The sequence below is a fragment of the Diprion similis genome, chromosome 1 (genome assembly GCF_021155765.1).
Source record: "Diprion similis isolate iyDipSimi1 chromosome 1, iyDipSimi1.1, whole genome shotgun sequence".
NCBI classification, from domain to species: domain Eukaryota; kingdom Metazoa; phylum Arthropoda; class Insecta; order Hymenoptera; family Diprionidae; genus Diprion; species Diprion similis.
The window spans coordinates 11983863-12003336 of NC_060105.1; the positions used below are offsets into that span (position 1 = coordinate 11983863).

Sequence of the window (19474 nt, forward strand, 5' to 3'; positions counted from 1 at the left end):
AAAATATATTAAGAAATGATGTTCTTGCTGGAAGAATGATTGAGAACAAAATTGACTGTAAAATTTTCAATCATCGTACAATTGCTTCTGCATACATGAAGGATAATTAACCAATCGCATTATTTTTACACAATAATATTAATAACAGTTAAAATAATGGTAGGAACAGAAGTTACGTCGGAAATACTTGCGATGCATCGGAAATACAAACTGAAGTAATTTCCACGTAACTTTTGTTACAAAATCGGAATAGAAAATTTGATTAGCTAGAACAGACAAAAGATTTGATTAGCTGAAAGCGATAAAAAGGTTTCATTAGCCGAAACAGTCAAAAAGTATGATTAACTAAAACAGTTGAAAAGTTTGATTAGCTAAAACAGACAAAAATTTCGATTAGCTGAAACAGACAAAAGGTTTCATTAGCTGAAACAGTTGAAAAGTTTCATTAGTTGAAACACTTAAAAAGTTTGGTTAGCTAAAACTGACGAAAGGTTTTATTTGCTGAAATAGACAAGAGGTTTGATTAGCTGAAACAGACGAAGTCACGATTAACACAATGACAAAAGTAGGTGCACCGACAAAAACTATGGCGATCCCAGTGTCAACATTTGCGAAAACAGTCTTCTACTCCATTATTTCTATGATTGTAGAAAGAATTATATATTTTTTGAAAATCAATTTTCTACCTCGAATTATTGAAATAAATATTTCATTCGAGTGAAGACTCAATATTCCACAGTATGCTGGTAAAAAAAATTAGTTCGTCACCCTGTAACAAAAGACAATACATTCAGTAAAAAAATACTTTCATACACCTTAGATATGTGTTATAAATACTTACGAAAAGATTTTTCACTATCACCATACACTCCGCGATTTTCATCCCCGCCAATTGACCGCCGGCTCGCAAATGCCGTCCTTTCTCTCAGAACCAGAAAGTATCAAGTCAACGCGCAAAAGGCGCTCACAATTGGAACTTGAAAACTCAGTTCTTAGTGACGAATTTGATTAAAAAGCTGAAGTCTCAACACATTGAGAGTGCTTTACTTTTTCATATACCGTTTACAGAATCGTGAAGCAAATGAGGCGATCGATCGATTTGCATTATCAGGGTGGTGACAATTTCGCTCAAATATAATTCTTTGACTGAAACTTAGGTAATGTTGGACAACTTTGACGGCCAAAAGCTGCAGAAGCTGTGCACCTTGAATATATAAATTTGGATCTAAAAAACACATAGTATTGCATTCGTTTAACAGGAATAATTAGAAATTGAACGATTCCATTTCCGTGAGTTAGCTTAACTGAATGTACGAAGCATAGCTGAAATTAGGAAACGATTCTTTAAAAACAGCACGTTTTTCTTCTCCATGCCCAATCATATCTCCCTGACGTTTTCCTGACTTTTCCCGATCAAGTGAATTCCCGGTTTTCCCAGTCCGTCGCCATCCTGACTCGATCACTGGATCACTCGATCTCTCGACCACTCGACCACTGGGTCACTGGATCACTCGGATACGGGGTTACTATCACTGGATCACGCGATCACTGAGCCACTGGGACCCTCGATACGTTCGATCCCTCGATCAGTCCGCAAGGGAACATCAGTAATTTCCGGCCCACATCCACAATCTTCATTGTTTTTCTACTAGTTATCCGTGTATCGTATAATAGTAATAAACGCCTTCCAACGCACCCCCACGACGGAGAGGCTACAGGAGGGTTACAATTGCAGCAAAAAATTGATAAAAAAAAGTTTACAGTCGCTCACGCGAATCTTATTGTACGCATTAATTGAAACATAAGAAGCCTAGAAAGAATCGTCTGCCACCTAAATTCCACGACAAAACTCGTCTTCCACCCACATAAGTAAGTGCGATAAAATATTTAAAAAGCTCAAATCTGCAAGGATGAAATTGATTACAATGCTTCATTTTATAGTAAGAAACTCAAGAATAATAGTCAACCACCTAAACTATACATCGAAAGTAGTCTTCCAAGTCCATGAAGCTGCTCCAGGCACGCGTCTACGATGCTGCATCTTTACGAGATGCTTGAAAGACGATCGTTGCTGTTCTGCATGTTGAAAGATTGTCATGAAGTTTTTTTTTTTTATATTGTACATTTGTTCAGTGAAATAATTTGAACTTTGGCGGATAGTTATACCAGATCTTTTACCATGAAAATCAAGAGTTAGATATATTAATGAAATTCTATAAAATGCTTCAAATTAAAACAACAATGTTTCAGTATGACATTGATCTTCGATATCAGAATTGTTGATTTCACCACCGTCTTCTTCGTCTGATTGATCTGGGTCTTGTTCTGTACTTGTTTTTTTACTTGTAAATATATGAATATAATAATTTGTTAATGCCTAGATAATAATTTTTACATAACTTTTTTAGTTTTTTTCTTTATTCACAATACCTAGACTTTCTGCTGAATTAATTGTTACGTCATCGACGGATTTAATTGAACAACAAGTTTATTATATGATTCATTTCAACCATAGTCAGTAGAATAAAATTCGTTCGTTTGCGGGAGACATGCATGCCTCCAAAGATTTTGTAAACTTTGATTTGAACAAAATTTTCTCCGGCTGACTGTGGTTGGGAAAAGTCAGATATTAAATTTGTTTCTTAATTGAATCCACCGATGACATAGCAATCAACTCAGAAAAAAATCTAGGTATTATAAATAAAACATAAAACATTATACATAAATAATTATTGAATCATTACTACATTTTTATATTTATATATCTACAGATGAAGAAATAAATACAGAACGAGACGAAGACGACAATGCTGAAATCAATAGTTCTGATATTAAAGATTTCAATGAATGTTCATAGAATTACCTTTGTCAAACAAAATGAGCATACGTTATACAGCATGCACATTTTAAATATAGAATTCTTTCAAGTGAAAATCAATAAGTAATTTTTTTACCTTAACTTACAACTATTCAATAAAAGAATAGATTGAAATTTTGGGAAATGACGGTGTAATATTACTTCGGCTTTGAGATTTCCGAATATTAGTGCGGATTTTCTCGGAATTGATCCTTAATGTCAATGTAAAAGATTGTTTTTCTTATCGTAAATAATTTTATCGAATTTCATCGATATATTTAAGTCTCGATTTTAACGGTAGAAGATTTAGTACAACTATGCACCAAAGTATAAATTAATATACTGAAGAAACATGTAACATAAAAAAAAAGCAAAAAACTTCATGATAGTCATTCGACTATTTCGAACAACAACGATCGTCTTTTAGGCAGGACGTAAAGATGCAGCTTCATTGGCTTCGAAGACGACCTTCGTTGAATCTTAGAGCGGTTCAAATAGGGCATTATTTCAGATTTCGCTCTCCACTAAAATTTTTGTACTTTTCACTAAAGAATAGCTCAAGTAAAAGGGCTGGGCTGATAAAAATTTTTTACTACTGCCTCGAGCACATTGAAATTTCGAAAAAACGCTATCCTAGGGAATTTCAAAATTAGGATATCTTTGAATCCTTCAGCGGCTATGTTTAATTTTGTATCATTCAAATAAGCCCGTCTCAAAAGTTATTCGACCAGATTTGACCAAACAAATTCGACCTCAGATCTGTACGTCGATAATTTCCGCCGTGACCAAAGCTCACTCACTCCTCCGTTGACTAGATAAGTACGAACACGCATTATTTCGAAAAGGGTGTGAAAGATACGTATTTTAATTATAATTCGAAAAGCGTTCGGAATCAGCGAAGACCCTTTCGTCACGACGTATCTATATAAATGAAAAAACTACGAAACCGCACAGGTCATCTGTTTTTAAATAAAAGAGGAGTGAGGCACAAAAACGGAGAGCAAATTGTTATAAGAGGAAAACGACGAGACAGAATTATTGGCCATTTCTAGGATAAGTTTTTATTTTTATACGTCTATATTTATTTACTATTTATTTATTTATTTGTTTTTATTTTTACATCTACATTCATTTTATTATATACCTCTTGTTTTTCTGTTTTAATTTATACGTCTCTATTTATTTTATTTTACATTTTTGTTGTAATTTTACACCGTTTACACATTTTTATAAACACGTCATAAATAGAGATTTTAGCCATCAGTATTTATTTATTCATCTTTGTGTTTTTTTTTTTTTTATTCTTATTAATATTTAAATCAGTAAGGAGAGTTATCCGTTACAATTTGTATGACGAAACAAAAGTTATTGTAAGACCTGGCATGCGTGCAGTTTTTTATAGTGCCGAAAAATCTGCATTGAAGTTCATTGCAATGTTCAAAAGTTAAAAAAATTCTTCATCTAAGAATTTCAAGATAGATATTTCAGTACTCGAAAAAATCGCACGCCTCTCAGGACTCGTAAAAACTTCTGTTTCATCACACAAAACATATCCACCGAAGGATTCAAGGAATATCTCAAATTTGAAGTTCTCGAAAATAGGCTTTTTTTGAAATTCCATCGTCGTTGAGACAGAAGTAAAAGAAAATTTTCATCCCAGCCATTTAGCGTTATCTATTTTTTAGTAAAAAAGTGCAAGAATCTCGGAGAAGACCGAAAACCAAAAGATAGGCCCTTTCTTGAACCACCCTGTGAAATGTATCCTGTAGATGGAAGACTATTATTTTTGTGTTTCTCACTATAAAAAATAGCATTCTAATCAATTTTATCCCCGCAGGCATGGATATTGAAAATATTTTTCACCCTTACTTATGTTGGCAGAAATAGAATTTCGTCGTGGAATTTAGGCAGAAGACGATATTTTCTAGGCTTCTTATATTTCAATTAATCCCTTCGATAAGTTTCGCGTATGCGGCTATACATTATTTAGTCAATTTCCTGCTGTAAATTGTAACCCTCCTGCAACCCCCCGTCGTAGCGGTGCATTTTTAAGGCGTGTACATTACTGTTTTGTGATACACGGATAACTAGTACAAAAAAACGAAGCCTACGGAAATGGTGTAATGAAATATGTCGTTACCTCCCGGACTAAATCACTCGACCCATCGACCTCTCGAACTCTCGGTCACAGGATCCCTGGATCACTCGATCTCCCGATCACTGGATCACTCGAGCACTCGATCACTCGATCACTGGATCACTCGATCACTCGATCAGGCGCAGGATGGCGTTGATTTTACTCAAATAAAATTCTCGACTCTTCCCGTAAAAAAATTTAGAATTCCCTGACGTTTTCCCATAAAAATTAGGCAATGTTGGGCAGCTTTTATGGTCAAAGGCTTCAGAACTTGTGCAGCTTCAATATGTAAATTTGGATCTAAGAAGCACGTAGTGTTACTTCATTTCGCACGAATAATTAGAAATTGAACGATACCATTTCCCAAAGATAGCTTAACTGACTTATGGAAGCATAAATCAAGATTAAAAAATATTTATTAAAAAGCCAATTTTTCCCTATGGTCCATCATAATTCCCGGTAGAAAAAATTCCCCGACTATCCGCGGTTTTCCCGGTCAGTCACCACCCTGCTTATCAATCATCGCGCAAAAGGCGCGCCTTATTCCCGTGATTAATCTACGCGCAAAAAGGCGCGGCCGATTAATCCGTCAAAAAATCTTAAACGTCTAGGACTTGTCGCAAAATTCTGTAGAAAACCAATCCACATCTGCGTCTTTTTGAATCCGACACATTGCGATGCGGATTGTTGTTCCAAGATGCGAGTCAAGTCCGGGAGGGAGGTTGGAGGGCATGCATTATTGTGTGGCGTGACGGTCGGCGGTCCTCTTCGACGCGAAGTCTTCGAGCTCAGCATCTCTCCCGATCTAGCGTACCACGGAACGCGATAGATGGTCCAGAGATGCATTTTGCCCATTCAGACGATCACAGAGATCAATTCAATGAAATAATGATAGATAATGACTAAATAATCAAATCCAACAACGACTGGAAAATGATAGCAAAGTGACAAGAAATGGTAAATTGAAGCTTGTTAAAATTTGAAAGCTTACTAATAGTTCGGAGACTCTTATATTTACGAGTCTCCTACGTATTTCTGGGTGAAAATCACTGTGATCATTTGACGCTGTGGATTACAAAAGTTAATAACATCGCGGTGCATCGCGACTTTCCTACCCTCGCCTGATTCCCAACGGAACCACCCAACGGAAATGTTGAAAAGAAATTCACACGCACATCCAAATCAAACCCCGCGACGGATCCCACACGACCACCTACCTACCCGATTACCTATATTCGCTCTAAACGATTCTCCATTCTTTCCAACACACATCGTTCTTCCTCATTTGCGCCGTGGTCACTGAGACTTACTTTTTCATTGATTACCTGTGGGGAGCAAAACGTTTTTGTACCATAGTCAGCGAGAGTATTGATTTAGTGATTGCTGGCGGACTATCGGTACATCAACCTTTTGTAAGATGGATTAAAAACATCCTGTATGCTTATCAGCATTTTTCTAAGCGAGCTAAGCCTATAGTTGTTCGATAGTTGCTGGGCATTAAAAAATTGAAAATGATTCAAAACATATCATGCAAGCTGATTACGTTACGTTTTGCCAGAATTTGAAACGCTATCAATTAAACAATTGTTGGAATATGTTTAAACCTCAGGTTTATCCACCACTTAAACGGCATCATTGTAATTATAAATTCTGTAGCTAAACACAATCTGTTTTCGCGAATGTCGAGTAAGCGATGGTAACCTGTCGCGATGCTCATTCCACTTTCAGCAACGTGCAAAATTTCTAACTTTGAGTAACTGTGGTACAATATGTCAACTCCGATAAGAAAGAAGAAAAAAGAAAATGAATCGACTGAAAGTCAAGCACCGTTGAGATCAGGAATGAGCCTATCCGTGCAGCTAAGAAATCGAAGATTTGTGTAACAATTGTTACCGCCACGCCACGTGAGAGAGGAGTCCCAGGAAAATACCCGTAACCTAACACATGCAAACTCACCAACGTTGCTGAGTAATGGAGAAGTTACTCGGATGTCTCTGCTTTACTCTGAAAAAACGAAAAAGGAAGCTCAAATTAATTTAGCAGACTGGATTTTTAGTTTTCAGATAAATTATTACTTTAGTCTTCTTCCATATTTATTTGCCAAATGTTACGCAATGCCAAAAATTAGGTTTCAAATGTAATACAATGAATTATAAAAAAACAATAATTGAAACAAGTTTTCTTACCTCCTTCGGGTTGCTCCACACTTTACATGGCTGTGTAGTAGTTCTCGTAGCACCTCAGGTTGTACGATGGTCACACACTTTTCACACTACAAGAAGAACATAATAAATTATTACTCGCACCGTGTACTTGGATCAGATTTCATGTCACTACAGACTGTCTGTATCATCATAAGTTACTTCCATAATATTTCAGTGGTTTCTGATTTATTTATAAATGAACTTCAGAAATTAATACTAGAGGGCTAATAAAACAAAGTTCAGGTATTGAATAAATGCCTAAAATTAATGAGCAGCTAAAGTCATTTACGATCAAAACGGACGTGATAATTAAAAATCATGTCTAATATTTACCTTTCAGGTTTATTCACTGCATAGCTGGTCGTTTAATTTTTAGTTTGCTGTCAGAGATCGATGGATTGGGTTACGTCAATTGGATCATCACTAAATGTGGTTGATAGTGCTAAACAGGTAAGATATAACGACATTTTATTAGAACTGGTTTATCAAAATCAATACACTAGACATTAAAAAATTACTATTATTTTTGTAAAATATCATGATGGACTGAATAGCAATCAATTTCAACTGATAAATTTCTTAAATTGAAATTAGCCCAAAGGCATAATTAACATTTTCTCAATTTTTCATCTAATTCAACAATAATAAACTCAATGTTTAAACACATGCAATTTTAGTTTGTAGCTAATGTATTATACCAAGCTTTGGACAATCTTATTGATTGTTTACATAAACAAGTGAGAAATGATTGGGATTGTTTTATACCTGTTGTTTTTGTGTAACTATCGAGTGATGTTTTTCAAGATTTATTGACAAAGCCTTTCAATCTTGGATAATTGCTAATGCCGATCAACGTTGCTGCAATTTCTTTCTGCAATCAGGTAAAATAAAGAAATATTTTGTTAGTACTTAACGTAACTTTAATAACGATTTGAACAGCATTCAAAATTCACCATATTTGTTCAAAACATAATAGGTACGCGGATGCAATAACATTTGACGATTTAGTTTCACTCGAAATTTCGAAATTTCAATCGATTACGAAAATCGAGGATCCTTCTATCGATCGATTCCCGAAAAGACATTCGGAAACACATATAATCGTCGCAGTATTTTCTTGCATAAGAAACAACGCCAAAATCAACCACGCAATAAAATTTTCATTCTACAAACGTGTGTCCACGTGATAGACGCGATCCGCATATCGACATCCGAGACACAAGGTCACCTTCCTTAAGGTCAGTGTTCTCAGAATTTGAGAAAGAAAACAACAACGGAAGATTATCAGAGCATTTTCTTGTCACAAAACGCTTGTAACTATACAGCGTAATATACTTACACTCGATTCGAAGCTCAATCACACTTTTTGTATTATAGAATTGCTGTCTAAACGGACTAAGTTAAAATAGCAAACAATGCAACAACGCACTTACCAAAAATCAGCCACACAAGCAATAACAAACGACACCCGACGCGGAGAGTCAAGAATCGAAATCTCTACAAGCTGAAGTTGCACGCAGGATTGAAAATCTTAAACACGAAACTCACCTTCGATGTCCCCGTCTGTTTTTGTTTCAGCAACTCCGTTCTGCAATGGTCCGTACGCTGGATGCCGCTAGTACACTGATCACAATGAATTTCGTGTAATAAATAAACACTGATCGAATAACGTTACACAGCCTTTTTTTTAACCACAAGTTATCCGTTCTTGGTCATGTCCCGAATACGTAAGACTTACATGGCGATTTAAATTCTTCACTTACGCAGCTTGCGTGATCTCGCTACGGCTGCTCGGAATCGACTGACGCCGGACCGCGTTCGGAAACAAGTCTCAACCGGTCGAAAAAGGGTCAGATGATTGAAATATTGCCGTTACACGCGGAGTCAGGCGTCGATTGAACTTTTCTGGCGACATCATTTTCATGGCTTTATCATGTACAGCAAATAACTGAATACAGCAGCAGCAAAATGCTCTGATTGCCCCCCCTTCCCCCCTCCACGCCTCACATACTTAGCAAGCAGCCAATGAAAGCAATCTGCTCTGTTTACTGCGCTTGAATAGACAGCTTAAAGCTAAGGAATGAATATGAAAACAACTACCAACCCCCTTCTCTTTCCTCAATGTATAAACATAGGACTGAAACTAATAACATAATATTGCCGATTACTCGTCTGTATACCACTATGTATATGGATGTAGATTTGTAGATAGTCGTATTTGGATATGAAGATTTTATGTTAATTGTGTATGAATTTATTATTCAGGCACCTCGAAAACTATTTCCAAAAACCTTTTATGTCTCAGAGAACGTTACTGTATTCACGCCACCATTGGAATCGTGAATGCATTGATAAATTTATTCATGTTTCAAGTATCGTGTTCAAAATTATTGGCTGGTGATTCAGATCTACTTAAACATTATACGTGAAATTTATTACGGTGATATCCCAAAAAATTTCACGATTCTTTCATTTGTTAGGTACTTTGAGCATGTGCTACACTCGATTCTTTTATCAATACCTCGATTAACCAAACGATCACGAATTACGACATCAAATTAAATAACATTTGTACCCACGGTTATCTCGATAGCAGTAAAAAGTCAACGCATAGGTTAGGTTTAAGGTTAAAGACTTCTACAAGCCATATGTTGTCACGGCATAGGCAATGCAATGATAGCGTGACTTCCATGTAATAATTTTGACGAAAGAAACAAGCAATATTTGAATATTTCAATCACCAATATGTCACGACAGTGATGTTCGTTTCTATACAATTACGATTTAATAGAATCGCTTAGACAGAAGAAAGTTGCAGCTTCCGATGCGGGGTCGGAAAATTTTGTTACATATTTGTTCGTTTCAGTAATTACTATAAATATACTGTACTGAACACAATAGATCAGAACTATCCTCTCGTAAATTCGATGTTAATTTTTGCGAAAATGCTAATATTATGCGTTCATAACCAACATCTTGTCGACGGATTTCTGCGGGATTTTTGGCATTCTTATATAAACAATGAACAATTGACGAACAATCAAAACGGTTTCGGTCGATTTGTGAAACGTAAAATATCGCCAAAATTCTACAAGAATATAAAATAATTAAATTATTGACTCCGGAACGGATTTACTTTTTGCAAATGCCGAAACGCGAAAAACTGCACAGCTGATCCTTGCAATGCAGCATGAGTGAATCGCATAGATTTAAGTATCCCTTTTATTTCTAACCTTCGTCTTTTAAAAGTGCTCAATTTTGCATATCGCGTACGATAATAAGCATTCACATTAATTGTCTAAAATTTACAAACTAATGAGAATGCTTGGATAGTGGGAAATGTAAAAAGAGAAGTTACATAATCGACCCCCTGAACTACTGATCGTGCGTCTAACTATGCTCGTACGATCGAATATAGTGTCTAACATCTGAAAATCGTCGTTGAGTGCCATACGATGTCACATTTCTAACAAAACTCGACATTTAAGTGATTTCATTGGCTGGGTCTAACAGAATAGACCAATGAAATCACTTAGTTTCGTGTTTTGTCAGAAAATTTATGTGAATGGAATAGGTTGCGTATGTGTTGTACTCCGCTACATGCTTATATTTGTTATGAACTATAAATTACCGTTTCGTTTCTCGCTTCACCCCCTCAATGGCACCGCCTACAAGTCAGCAATACTACATTATGAAAGGAATTGAAACGAAATATGTGATATTTTGGGAAAAGTATAATATATTTGTTCGAATATCATGTATATTTTTTTTCACGAGACGCTTAGCAAGGCTTTTGGGATTTTTGGAGTTGACGTTTTGACGAGGCACCTGCGTCACGTATATTATATGAACTTAAATTATAAATAATCGACTAGATCAAATCATGGTTAACAGCTGGTAGAATTTCGAATTTTCCCAAAACCAAATGTTGAATATTCTCGTGCTCGGAGCTGTAATTCTCATCATTACGCACAAAAATTTACATCGAATCACGACGATAATTGCATTTTGGCGGGCTAAGAGTGAGATTTAAAATGCACTAGATCAACTCCACACTCCGAAATAACGGCAACAGCTTGTTGTGACGGTTTTGAAGATGTTAAATATTAGCGGTGATGAGTGAAAGTTTGAAAAAAAAAAAAAAAAAATTTAGACTGTATTTGACAGCACACTGGCGAGCGGGTCATTTGTATGTATTCTGGCGAGTTCATAAACTCACACAGCTGGCACGAGCCGTTTTCGTAACCTATTATTCAATTTGTCGAACTTTTCGGGCTTCTTAGAATCCTATAAAACAGTTTAATTCGGCATCAGCATCGAACGGTTGCAGGTAAGGGAAAATTATTCGTCGTTACATTTGTAGCGGATTTTCACTTTCGAATACTTCGAATGTGTACATCGGTTGCAGCATACTCGTCACGTGCCTATGTTTTGAAAAGTAGAACACTTCTGCGAAATGAAGAGAAAAATTCAGTTGCTCAACATTTGTGTAACGCGTAGTTACGCTCAAAGTAATTTTACGGCCGGTCCCAAGCGGGCAAGGAAACAATTTTCCAAAAAGCTAATAAAGCTGGAAAAATCAAGCGTTTTGAAACCTAACCAAACATCTTTAACCTCAAACTACGAAACCTGCAAGGCACAGAATGCTTCCGATGAATCTCAAACTGAGAAACCATCCTTAACACGTGTCAACGAACTCAATATGCAAATGCTATCAAAAGGTTTGTATGAACAATTGTTTAAAAATGATTCGATCCATTGCCCGTCCAAGCAAGAGCTTACATCTCTGATGAAGGATTTGAATAAATTTGGAATAAACATTGAAGACTCGACACGTCTGGAAGATGTTTCAATGAAGCTGCCAGCCTTGGAAGGTAAGAATTTAGAAGAGCATTTTTACAATATTGCAAAAGCACAGATCGAACCCTATTTGAATATAATAAACGACATAGTAAAAGAAATTCCGGAGATGCCGAAAGAGTGGATTTTCCAAGAAGGTTGGACCAGATATACGGACACAGGGGCTGACAGAGTCGATTATCCTCTAGAAACGGGGCTCGTATTTGACGTAGAGGTTTGCATGAACGCTGGACCTTTTCCTACGCTGGCCACAGCCGTTAGCCAGAAAGCCTGGTACAGTTGGGTATCCAAATCGTTGATACATAGAAGCAGCATGCCAGCAGGAAGTCAGAAGCTTACTACGGATTTGCTGATACCATTGGAGAGTAATAGCAAACAATATGGTGGTACATTGAACGATCTACAAAAATTTCCAAAGATGATAGTTGGTCACAATGTTTCATACGACAGGGCCAGAATCAAAGAGCAATATTGGCTCAATTGTACAGGTACAAGGTTTCTCGATACAATGTCTATGCATGCTTGTGTCAGCGGTATGACCAGCTATCAAAGAGCTGTAATGAAAGCCAACAAACCAATTTCGGACGACGAAGAATGGAGGCATTGCAGCTCGATGAATGGTTTGGCTGACGTACATGAATTGTACTGTGGTGAGAAATTGAGCAAGAAGATGAGGGATATTTTTGTCGAAGGGACGCTGTCTGAAATCCAAGATAAATTCCAAGAGTTAACTACTTATTGCGCTTTGGATGTTCAAGCGACACACAGAATTCTACAAAAGTTGTTTCCAATGTTTGAAGAAAGATTTTCCCACCCAGTAACACTTGCTGGTATGTTAGAACTGGGCACCGCATATCTACCTGTAAACTCAAACTGGGACCGATATTTAGAAGAATCTGATCTGACGTATGAAGATTTGGATAATGAAACCAAGCATATATTAGCAAAAAAAGCTGATGAGGCATGTAAGCTGTTGCATAATGAAGATTATAAAAGGGATCTTTGGATGTGGGATGAAGATTGGAGTACGCAGTCTATAAAATTGAAGTCTTCGCTGCCTAAGGCCAAATTGAGAGAAATCGAAAAGATCAAATCTATGGAAACGAAGGAATTGTCGGATATTGAAAAATATCTAACTGATGGCGAAGATGAAGTCGATTCTCTAGAAGAGAAGTTTGCGTATCTCAAAGATACTAAATATCTCTTACCTGCTCGGATGCCTCATAAACCAGGTTATCCAGCCTGGTACAGAAAATTGTGCCCTAAGAGAGGTGATGCAGATTGGACTCCGCATCCCCAAAATATAAGCACAACCATGAAGATAACTCCAAAGCTGTTGAAATTGACTTGGGAAAATTACCCTCTACATCACATCAAAGAACATGGATGGGGCTTTTTAGTACCTCATAATAATGAGACGGATGTTGAAACAAAAATACCATTGAAAGAATTATGTGAACAATGTCCATTGTTGAATAGCGGTGATAGAGATAGTGATACAGATTATTTGATGGAAAATCTTAGAGCTGAAGTGCAGGACGATTTGGGTAAAACCGATTTCTGGAGATATAAAAAAGTTGCAACTCCAGTCAAAGATATCTACAAAGGTACTGGAGTTTGGTGCAACATCGATGTAGATGGCTGCTGTTGGTTCTTTAAGCTGCCGCATAAAGATGGAAAGTCGCACAATGTTGGAAATCCACTAGCGAAAGATTTTCTCAACAAATTTTCAGAGAATATTTTGAGCGGTCCTGATTCGAGTGCACAAAAAGTTTTGAAAATAGCTAGGATGCTCTCGTATTGGCGTAACAATAGAGGCAGAATATTTTCGCAGACAGTTATATGGCTCGATAAACGAGACATGCCACGTAGATCGAGGAAGCCATCGCAAGACGATTTGTTTATTAATCACGATTCGAGTGACATGCAGTACGGGGCAATCGTACCTCAAGTTGTAGTTTCTGGAACTTTGACTCGTCGAGCTACCGAGTCAACTTGGATGACTGCGTCGAATGCTCACATAGAACGTGTCGGCTCCGAGTTACGTGCAATGATACAAGCACCACCTGGATACAACATTGTTGGTGCTGACGTAGACTCGCAGGAACTTTGGATAGCGTCTATTCTTGGGGATGCATACCGTGCTCGAATTCACGGCGCCACACCTTTTGGTTGGATGACATTGATTGGCAGTAAAACGAACGGGACGGACATGCATAGTGTAACGGCAAAGGCAGTTGGAATATCGAGAGATCATGCAAAAGTAATAAATTATGCGAGGATATATGGCGCTGGTCAAAAATTTGCCACTGGACTGCTGAAGCAGTTTAATCCTTCGATGCCGGAAACAGAAGCTATTTCAAAAGCTAAGAAAATGTTCACCATGACAAAAGGAAACCGTGTTTTTCGATTGAAACAAGAATACATCGGCAAAGATATCGAGGACATACCTTTCCCCAGCTATAAGGCTTTACGGATAGCACAACTTCATGGGAAAACCGTTCAAGAGATGTTCGGAAATAATAAATGGGTCGGTGGCACGGAGTCAGCCATGTTCAATCGGCTTGAAGAAATTGCGGGGAGCTTAAGACCTGTAACACCATTTCTAAACTGTCGACTAAGTCGAGCTTTAGAATCTGAAAGCGGCGGAAATGATAAATATTTGCCAACCAGAGTGAACTGGGTTGTTCAAAGCGGAGCTGTCGACTTTTTACATTTAATGCTAGTGTGTATGAGGTGGTTGATGAAGGATAGAACTCGTTTTTGTCTCTCGTTTCATGATGAAATTAGATATCTGGTTCCTTCTAAGTACAAGTATAACGCCGCCTTAGCAATGCACATGACAAACTTGTTTACCAGATCATTTTGTGCTCATAGATTAGGATTGAACGACTTACCTATGTCAGTAGCCTTCTTTACCTCCGTCGAAGTAGATACTGTTTTGCGAAAAGAGTCAAGTCATGATTGTCAGACACCGTCCAATCCCCATGGATTGAAAAATCGTTACGGAGTACCGATCGGTGAGAGTTTAAATGTACAGCAGTCATTAGTTAAATCTGGAGGATCTGTTCATCCTGAGCATGAATCGCATACTAAAAAGGAGAAATTGCAAAAATGATTGAAAATCATTGTATAAAATATTAGCGTTTTTTCAGAATATGTACAGTTATACTACGTTCTGCTGCTATTCAGATGCTAAACTATTTTAAGACATTTTATGATATACATGCTTTGTAATATGTAATATCTAATAGTCATTATTAATTTATTTTATATCCTTATGTACACACGTATTAATTAAGAATAAATACTCAAGAAGGTTTATTACTTTTTTGTGTTGAACTCGGTCAGTATTGGTGAAATAATTTGCCTTCACTCGGTTATTGTCCTAAGACTACATCTGATTAAAATAATCACATATCGTTACGTTTCAGGTCTAAGTTGTGTAAGTATAAGTATTTTATTATCATGTCAAAATTCTTGTGTTCAGCTTAGAAGATGTCTAAAGCAACGAAACGAAAACACGTTGTGAAAGAAATCAAGGAGGACTTGAATATTCCCACGGAATCGCAGTCCATAGTAAGACTCGTTGCATCAAAAGGTAATAATCTTCACGAAGTGAGCAATCCAGGAGGCGAAAACTACTTGGTTTCAATGCCTACCAAGTACCGTAAAAACATTTGGATCAAGAGAGGAGACTATGTTTTAGTGGAACCAATTCCTGAAGGAGACAAAGTCAAAGCTGAAATAGTAAAAATACTGACTAAGGTAAGTCGTTGGCTTCAATACAATAATAAGGAGAAAATGAAAAAAAATATAATTAGCACGATTATAGTACAATTTCTGATGATACTTCAGCTATTAATAATAATGAAATAACTCCTAATTTCAGGAGCATATCAAATTCTATCGATCGAGAAACTGTTGGCCACAGGAATTTGAGAAAGATTCAAAACTAGTGGAAAACGACGAAGATGAAGACCTATTCATAAATACAAATAGACGGCCACAAAATCATGACACTACGGAAACTGAAAGCGATACAAGTTCAGAAGCTTCGGATTCAGATTGACAACAAAACTCTTAGGGCTATCGTCATGCTCAATGATGAATTGGCGATAAGGATTTTTTTAATATTTGTACAAATTAGTGTTCCAGTGTATTAGCACTGTACAGTAATTATTTTATTTCGTCGATACAGATATTATTTAAACGTATTTTAAGATGGCTTGTATCGTAGTGCCAAGAATTAAATTTCTGAAATTAGATTAAAATCTATTGCGTAAGTTTATGCAAAATGAATATTGCACAGATTAGTCCGTTATCAGAGATTATACACGTTTATAAATCTATTATTTGAAGATTATACATTTAACACGAAGGGCCAAAAAGGATCTCTGTATTGTAAAATAAAAACAAGATGCTTCCAGTTACGTATTTGGAACTTCTTGAAACTAATTGTCACTAAAATAGTTAACGAAGTTCATTGTACTTTAGTGCATTTTAATACAACAGTATTATATACAATACATAAATTTGAGTTCAAATCCATGTGTAAGAAGATTATCCAGCTGATACAATCAGCATATGCTTTTTTCGTGATCAGGAAAACATCTCATTTTCTGAAGCGTTACAAAAGCATTTCAAAAATCCAGAACTTTCCCAATTATCCGGTTTACAAAGCTCGACGGTATCCACAGGTGGTCGCGTGCATTCCAACAATACTCGCCGGCCTTTCCAAATCAATAACATATTCAATGTTTAGATCTGAACTTCTAAATTTTAGAAACTTTGAAAACTTCGTGTAAAGGATTAGGAAGTGTTTGAACCGACTCAAGTCCTGGAATATCATATTTGGATCATATCGTTCGATATGTACAACGTTTTTATTGAAAGCAGAGATTTTTTTACACTGCAAACTAGATGACGGTTTTGGTTTTTTATCATTACGCGGATTTCTAAATTCGTTGAATAAAATTTTTCATAGAAAAGTTTCAATATCTACTATTGCTAGTTGATCAGTGCAAAAGTTGATGTTATGTAAAGTTAAAGATAAAAAAAATAGTTAAAGTTATGGAAACTCTGCTTAGGAAAAATATAACGGAATACTATGATAAATTTATCGAAAATTAATAAAGGCTTGATTGAATTACAAGAATTATAAACGATCAAAAAAGTTTTAAATCGATAGTTCAAGTGCTTTATCTTCGCGAAAAATATGAGTCTTGGTTGTGACTGATAATCCTATTGCATCTGAATAAATTATATTTATATTTTTGGAGCTATCAAGTATCGGTATTATTCAGTGGAATACTAGTTATGGTGCGACGGTACACAGTCAAAGAATCAACCCTTAGGCCTGAAAGATTTTATCGCTACCCTTATACCGGAAACCTGGGTTATTTTTGTTCGGCTCGTTTTTCACTAATTTAATCTATTGCAATAAATCTACAAAAATTTATATACTATCTTCGAACTTTCCACAAAACTCTATAAGAAAAAATCTGAAGTAATTATTTGCAATGTCTTTTTATTGGAAATATATTGTGTTGGGTAAAATAATTAAAATATACTAATTGTAGTTTGAGGATAGTAGAATTAGGGGAAAAAGAAAAAATGACCCATTCAAGCCTCAAGATATAAAATTTCATTTACAAGTGCAAAGTATATTTATGTAACATTTCGTCCCCCATTGCCACTTCGCTTTAATTAAAGAACGAGAGGAAGCGGTTCAATATTTGGATTTAAAAGAAAATTAATTAAATCTATTCCCATAAAAAAACTTGCATAATTGCAGTGAATAACTTTCTTCAACCCCCTTTTCAACCGATAACCTGCACATTAATGTGCAGAAAGAAGCGTAGCTTCCAAACAACGGACGAGCCCATTTCGCGTTAAGTGTAAAAAAGTTTGTTTTTGTTTAGTCAAAGAAGATTCACAAAAAGTTTCAAATTTTTCAAGAACGTACTTTTCCAGAAAGATCGATTTTTGTAAGTTTTTACTTGAAAACGTTGACACGATTCGAAATAAATAAATCAAAACACTTGATTGAGCCGAAAATATGAATGACTTTATTGGCTCGTAGGGGAAAAACCGCTATGGCATAAAAACCCTTTGATGCTTGTCAACGTACAAAGATACAGTGATTTGAATATTCGCTAGTCTTTGGTCCTCGTGTCAAGCGACTTATCACTCCGGTCGTTGGCAGTAAACTGATCTCTCGCGCTCCGATTTTCGGTTCGATCTCTGTGATTACTGGTTATGTCCGAAACGGAATTGTCTTGCGTTAGTCTCATTTTGATAAGAGTACGATTACCGTGTGTCCACGACGAAAGTGCGCATTTTATGCGCGTGCGTCAAGTCGTTCGAATTTTAATGACCGACAGTTAAATTACCGCCTGATTGAACAGTCGACGCAATACCGATCGCAAATGTCAGAAAATGTCCCTAGAAGCCCACCGTAAGCTGTTGTCTCTTAGGGAGATTTTCTGACAGTTGCGATTGGTTGTTTAATCAGGCGGTAACCGTTGACCAATAAAATTCGAACGACGTGACGCACGCGCATAAGATCCGCACTTTCGTCATGGACACACGGTGTAATGTGATTGTGGTATGAATAACGTAACGATTGAAGGGCGCGGGCGTGTCAATCACTGGTGCATGCATAGAGATATATCACTATGGGTGTATGACGGTCCTGATACGTGCAGGGACGTCAAAATTTGATTCGTAATATACGAACCTCGCACGTACGCAGGACTTCCTTCTTTATGGAGTGCGAAATGTAGGGAACTGCAGAACACGAACTACCAGCAGAGAAAAAGTAGACCAAACACGGAGAGACTTGATGGGCTTTTTATCATTTTCACGTTGCTTTACCTGTACATAAATCAATTGCTGTCCGCTTTCACCGGATTGCTCTGTATATTACAGTTGATGCACTGCAGCTCCGTGACAGACCTTTGAGCAATCGAGTTTCCTGGGTTTCCACATTTATTATTCACATTACTAGCCTGCTATTTCGCCGCTTTTTTTGTGGCAGTGATGAATGTGAAATGAAAAGTTTAGCAAAGTAACGATGGAGTAAAAAAAGTTGTAGATCATCAGCATATGTGTTATGGGATTATACTTTAGTAATTTACCGGGGAAGATTATCAGCACAGATTATAGCTCAAATATATTTATATATGAGGTATTTCACGTCGATTTGGTGAATTATTGATCATCAGACTTTTGAACTGACACGCTGAAAGCTCTTAAAAAAATAAATAAATAAAAACAAATTGCTTCTCATTCCTGGTATACATTCTATATGCTATGACAGAAAAAATCGTTGGTTAAATTATAAAATTTCATATCATGGCCCTCATGAATTGAGATGGAATTCCCTATATGTTTTAAAAATCTGAGTATACA

At 36.5% G+C, this 19474-nt stretch overlaps 2 protein-coding genes across 2 annotated transcripts; both read left to right on the plus strand.

The window, feature by feature from the left end:
- Positions 1 to 11396: 11396 nt before the first annotated feature.
- Positions 11397 to 15212, plus strand: LOC124410588 (DNA polymerase subunit gamma-1, mitochondrial). Its single transcript, XM_046889073.1, has 2 exons — positions 11397 to 11528; positions 11607 to 15212. Exon 2 carries the CDS (start codon positions 11655 to 11657, stop codon positions 15174 to 15176), a length of 3522 nt encoding a protein of 1173 aa, XP_046745029.1. The 5' UTR covers positions 11397 to 11528; positions 11607 to 11654; the 3' UTR covers positions 15177 to 15212.
- LOC124410754 (probable RNA-binding protein EIF1AD) lies at positions 11399 to 16487 on the plus strand. The gene is made up of 3 exons (XM_046889356.1): positions 11399 to 11528; positions 15549 to 15826; positions 15951 to 16487. Exons 2-3 carry the CDS (start codon positions 15557 to 15559, stop codon positions 16128 to 16130), a joined length of 450 nt encoding a protein of 149 aa, XP_046745312.1. The 5' UTR covers positions 11399 to 11528; positions 15549 to 15556; the 3' UTR covers positions 16131 to 16487.
- Positions 16488 to 19474: the final 2987 nt, after the last annotated feature.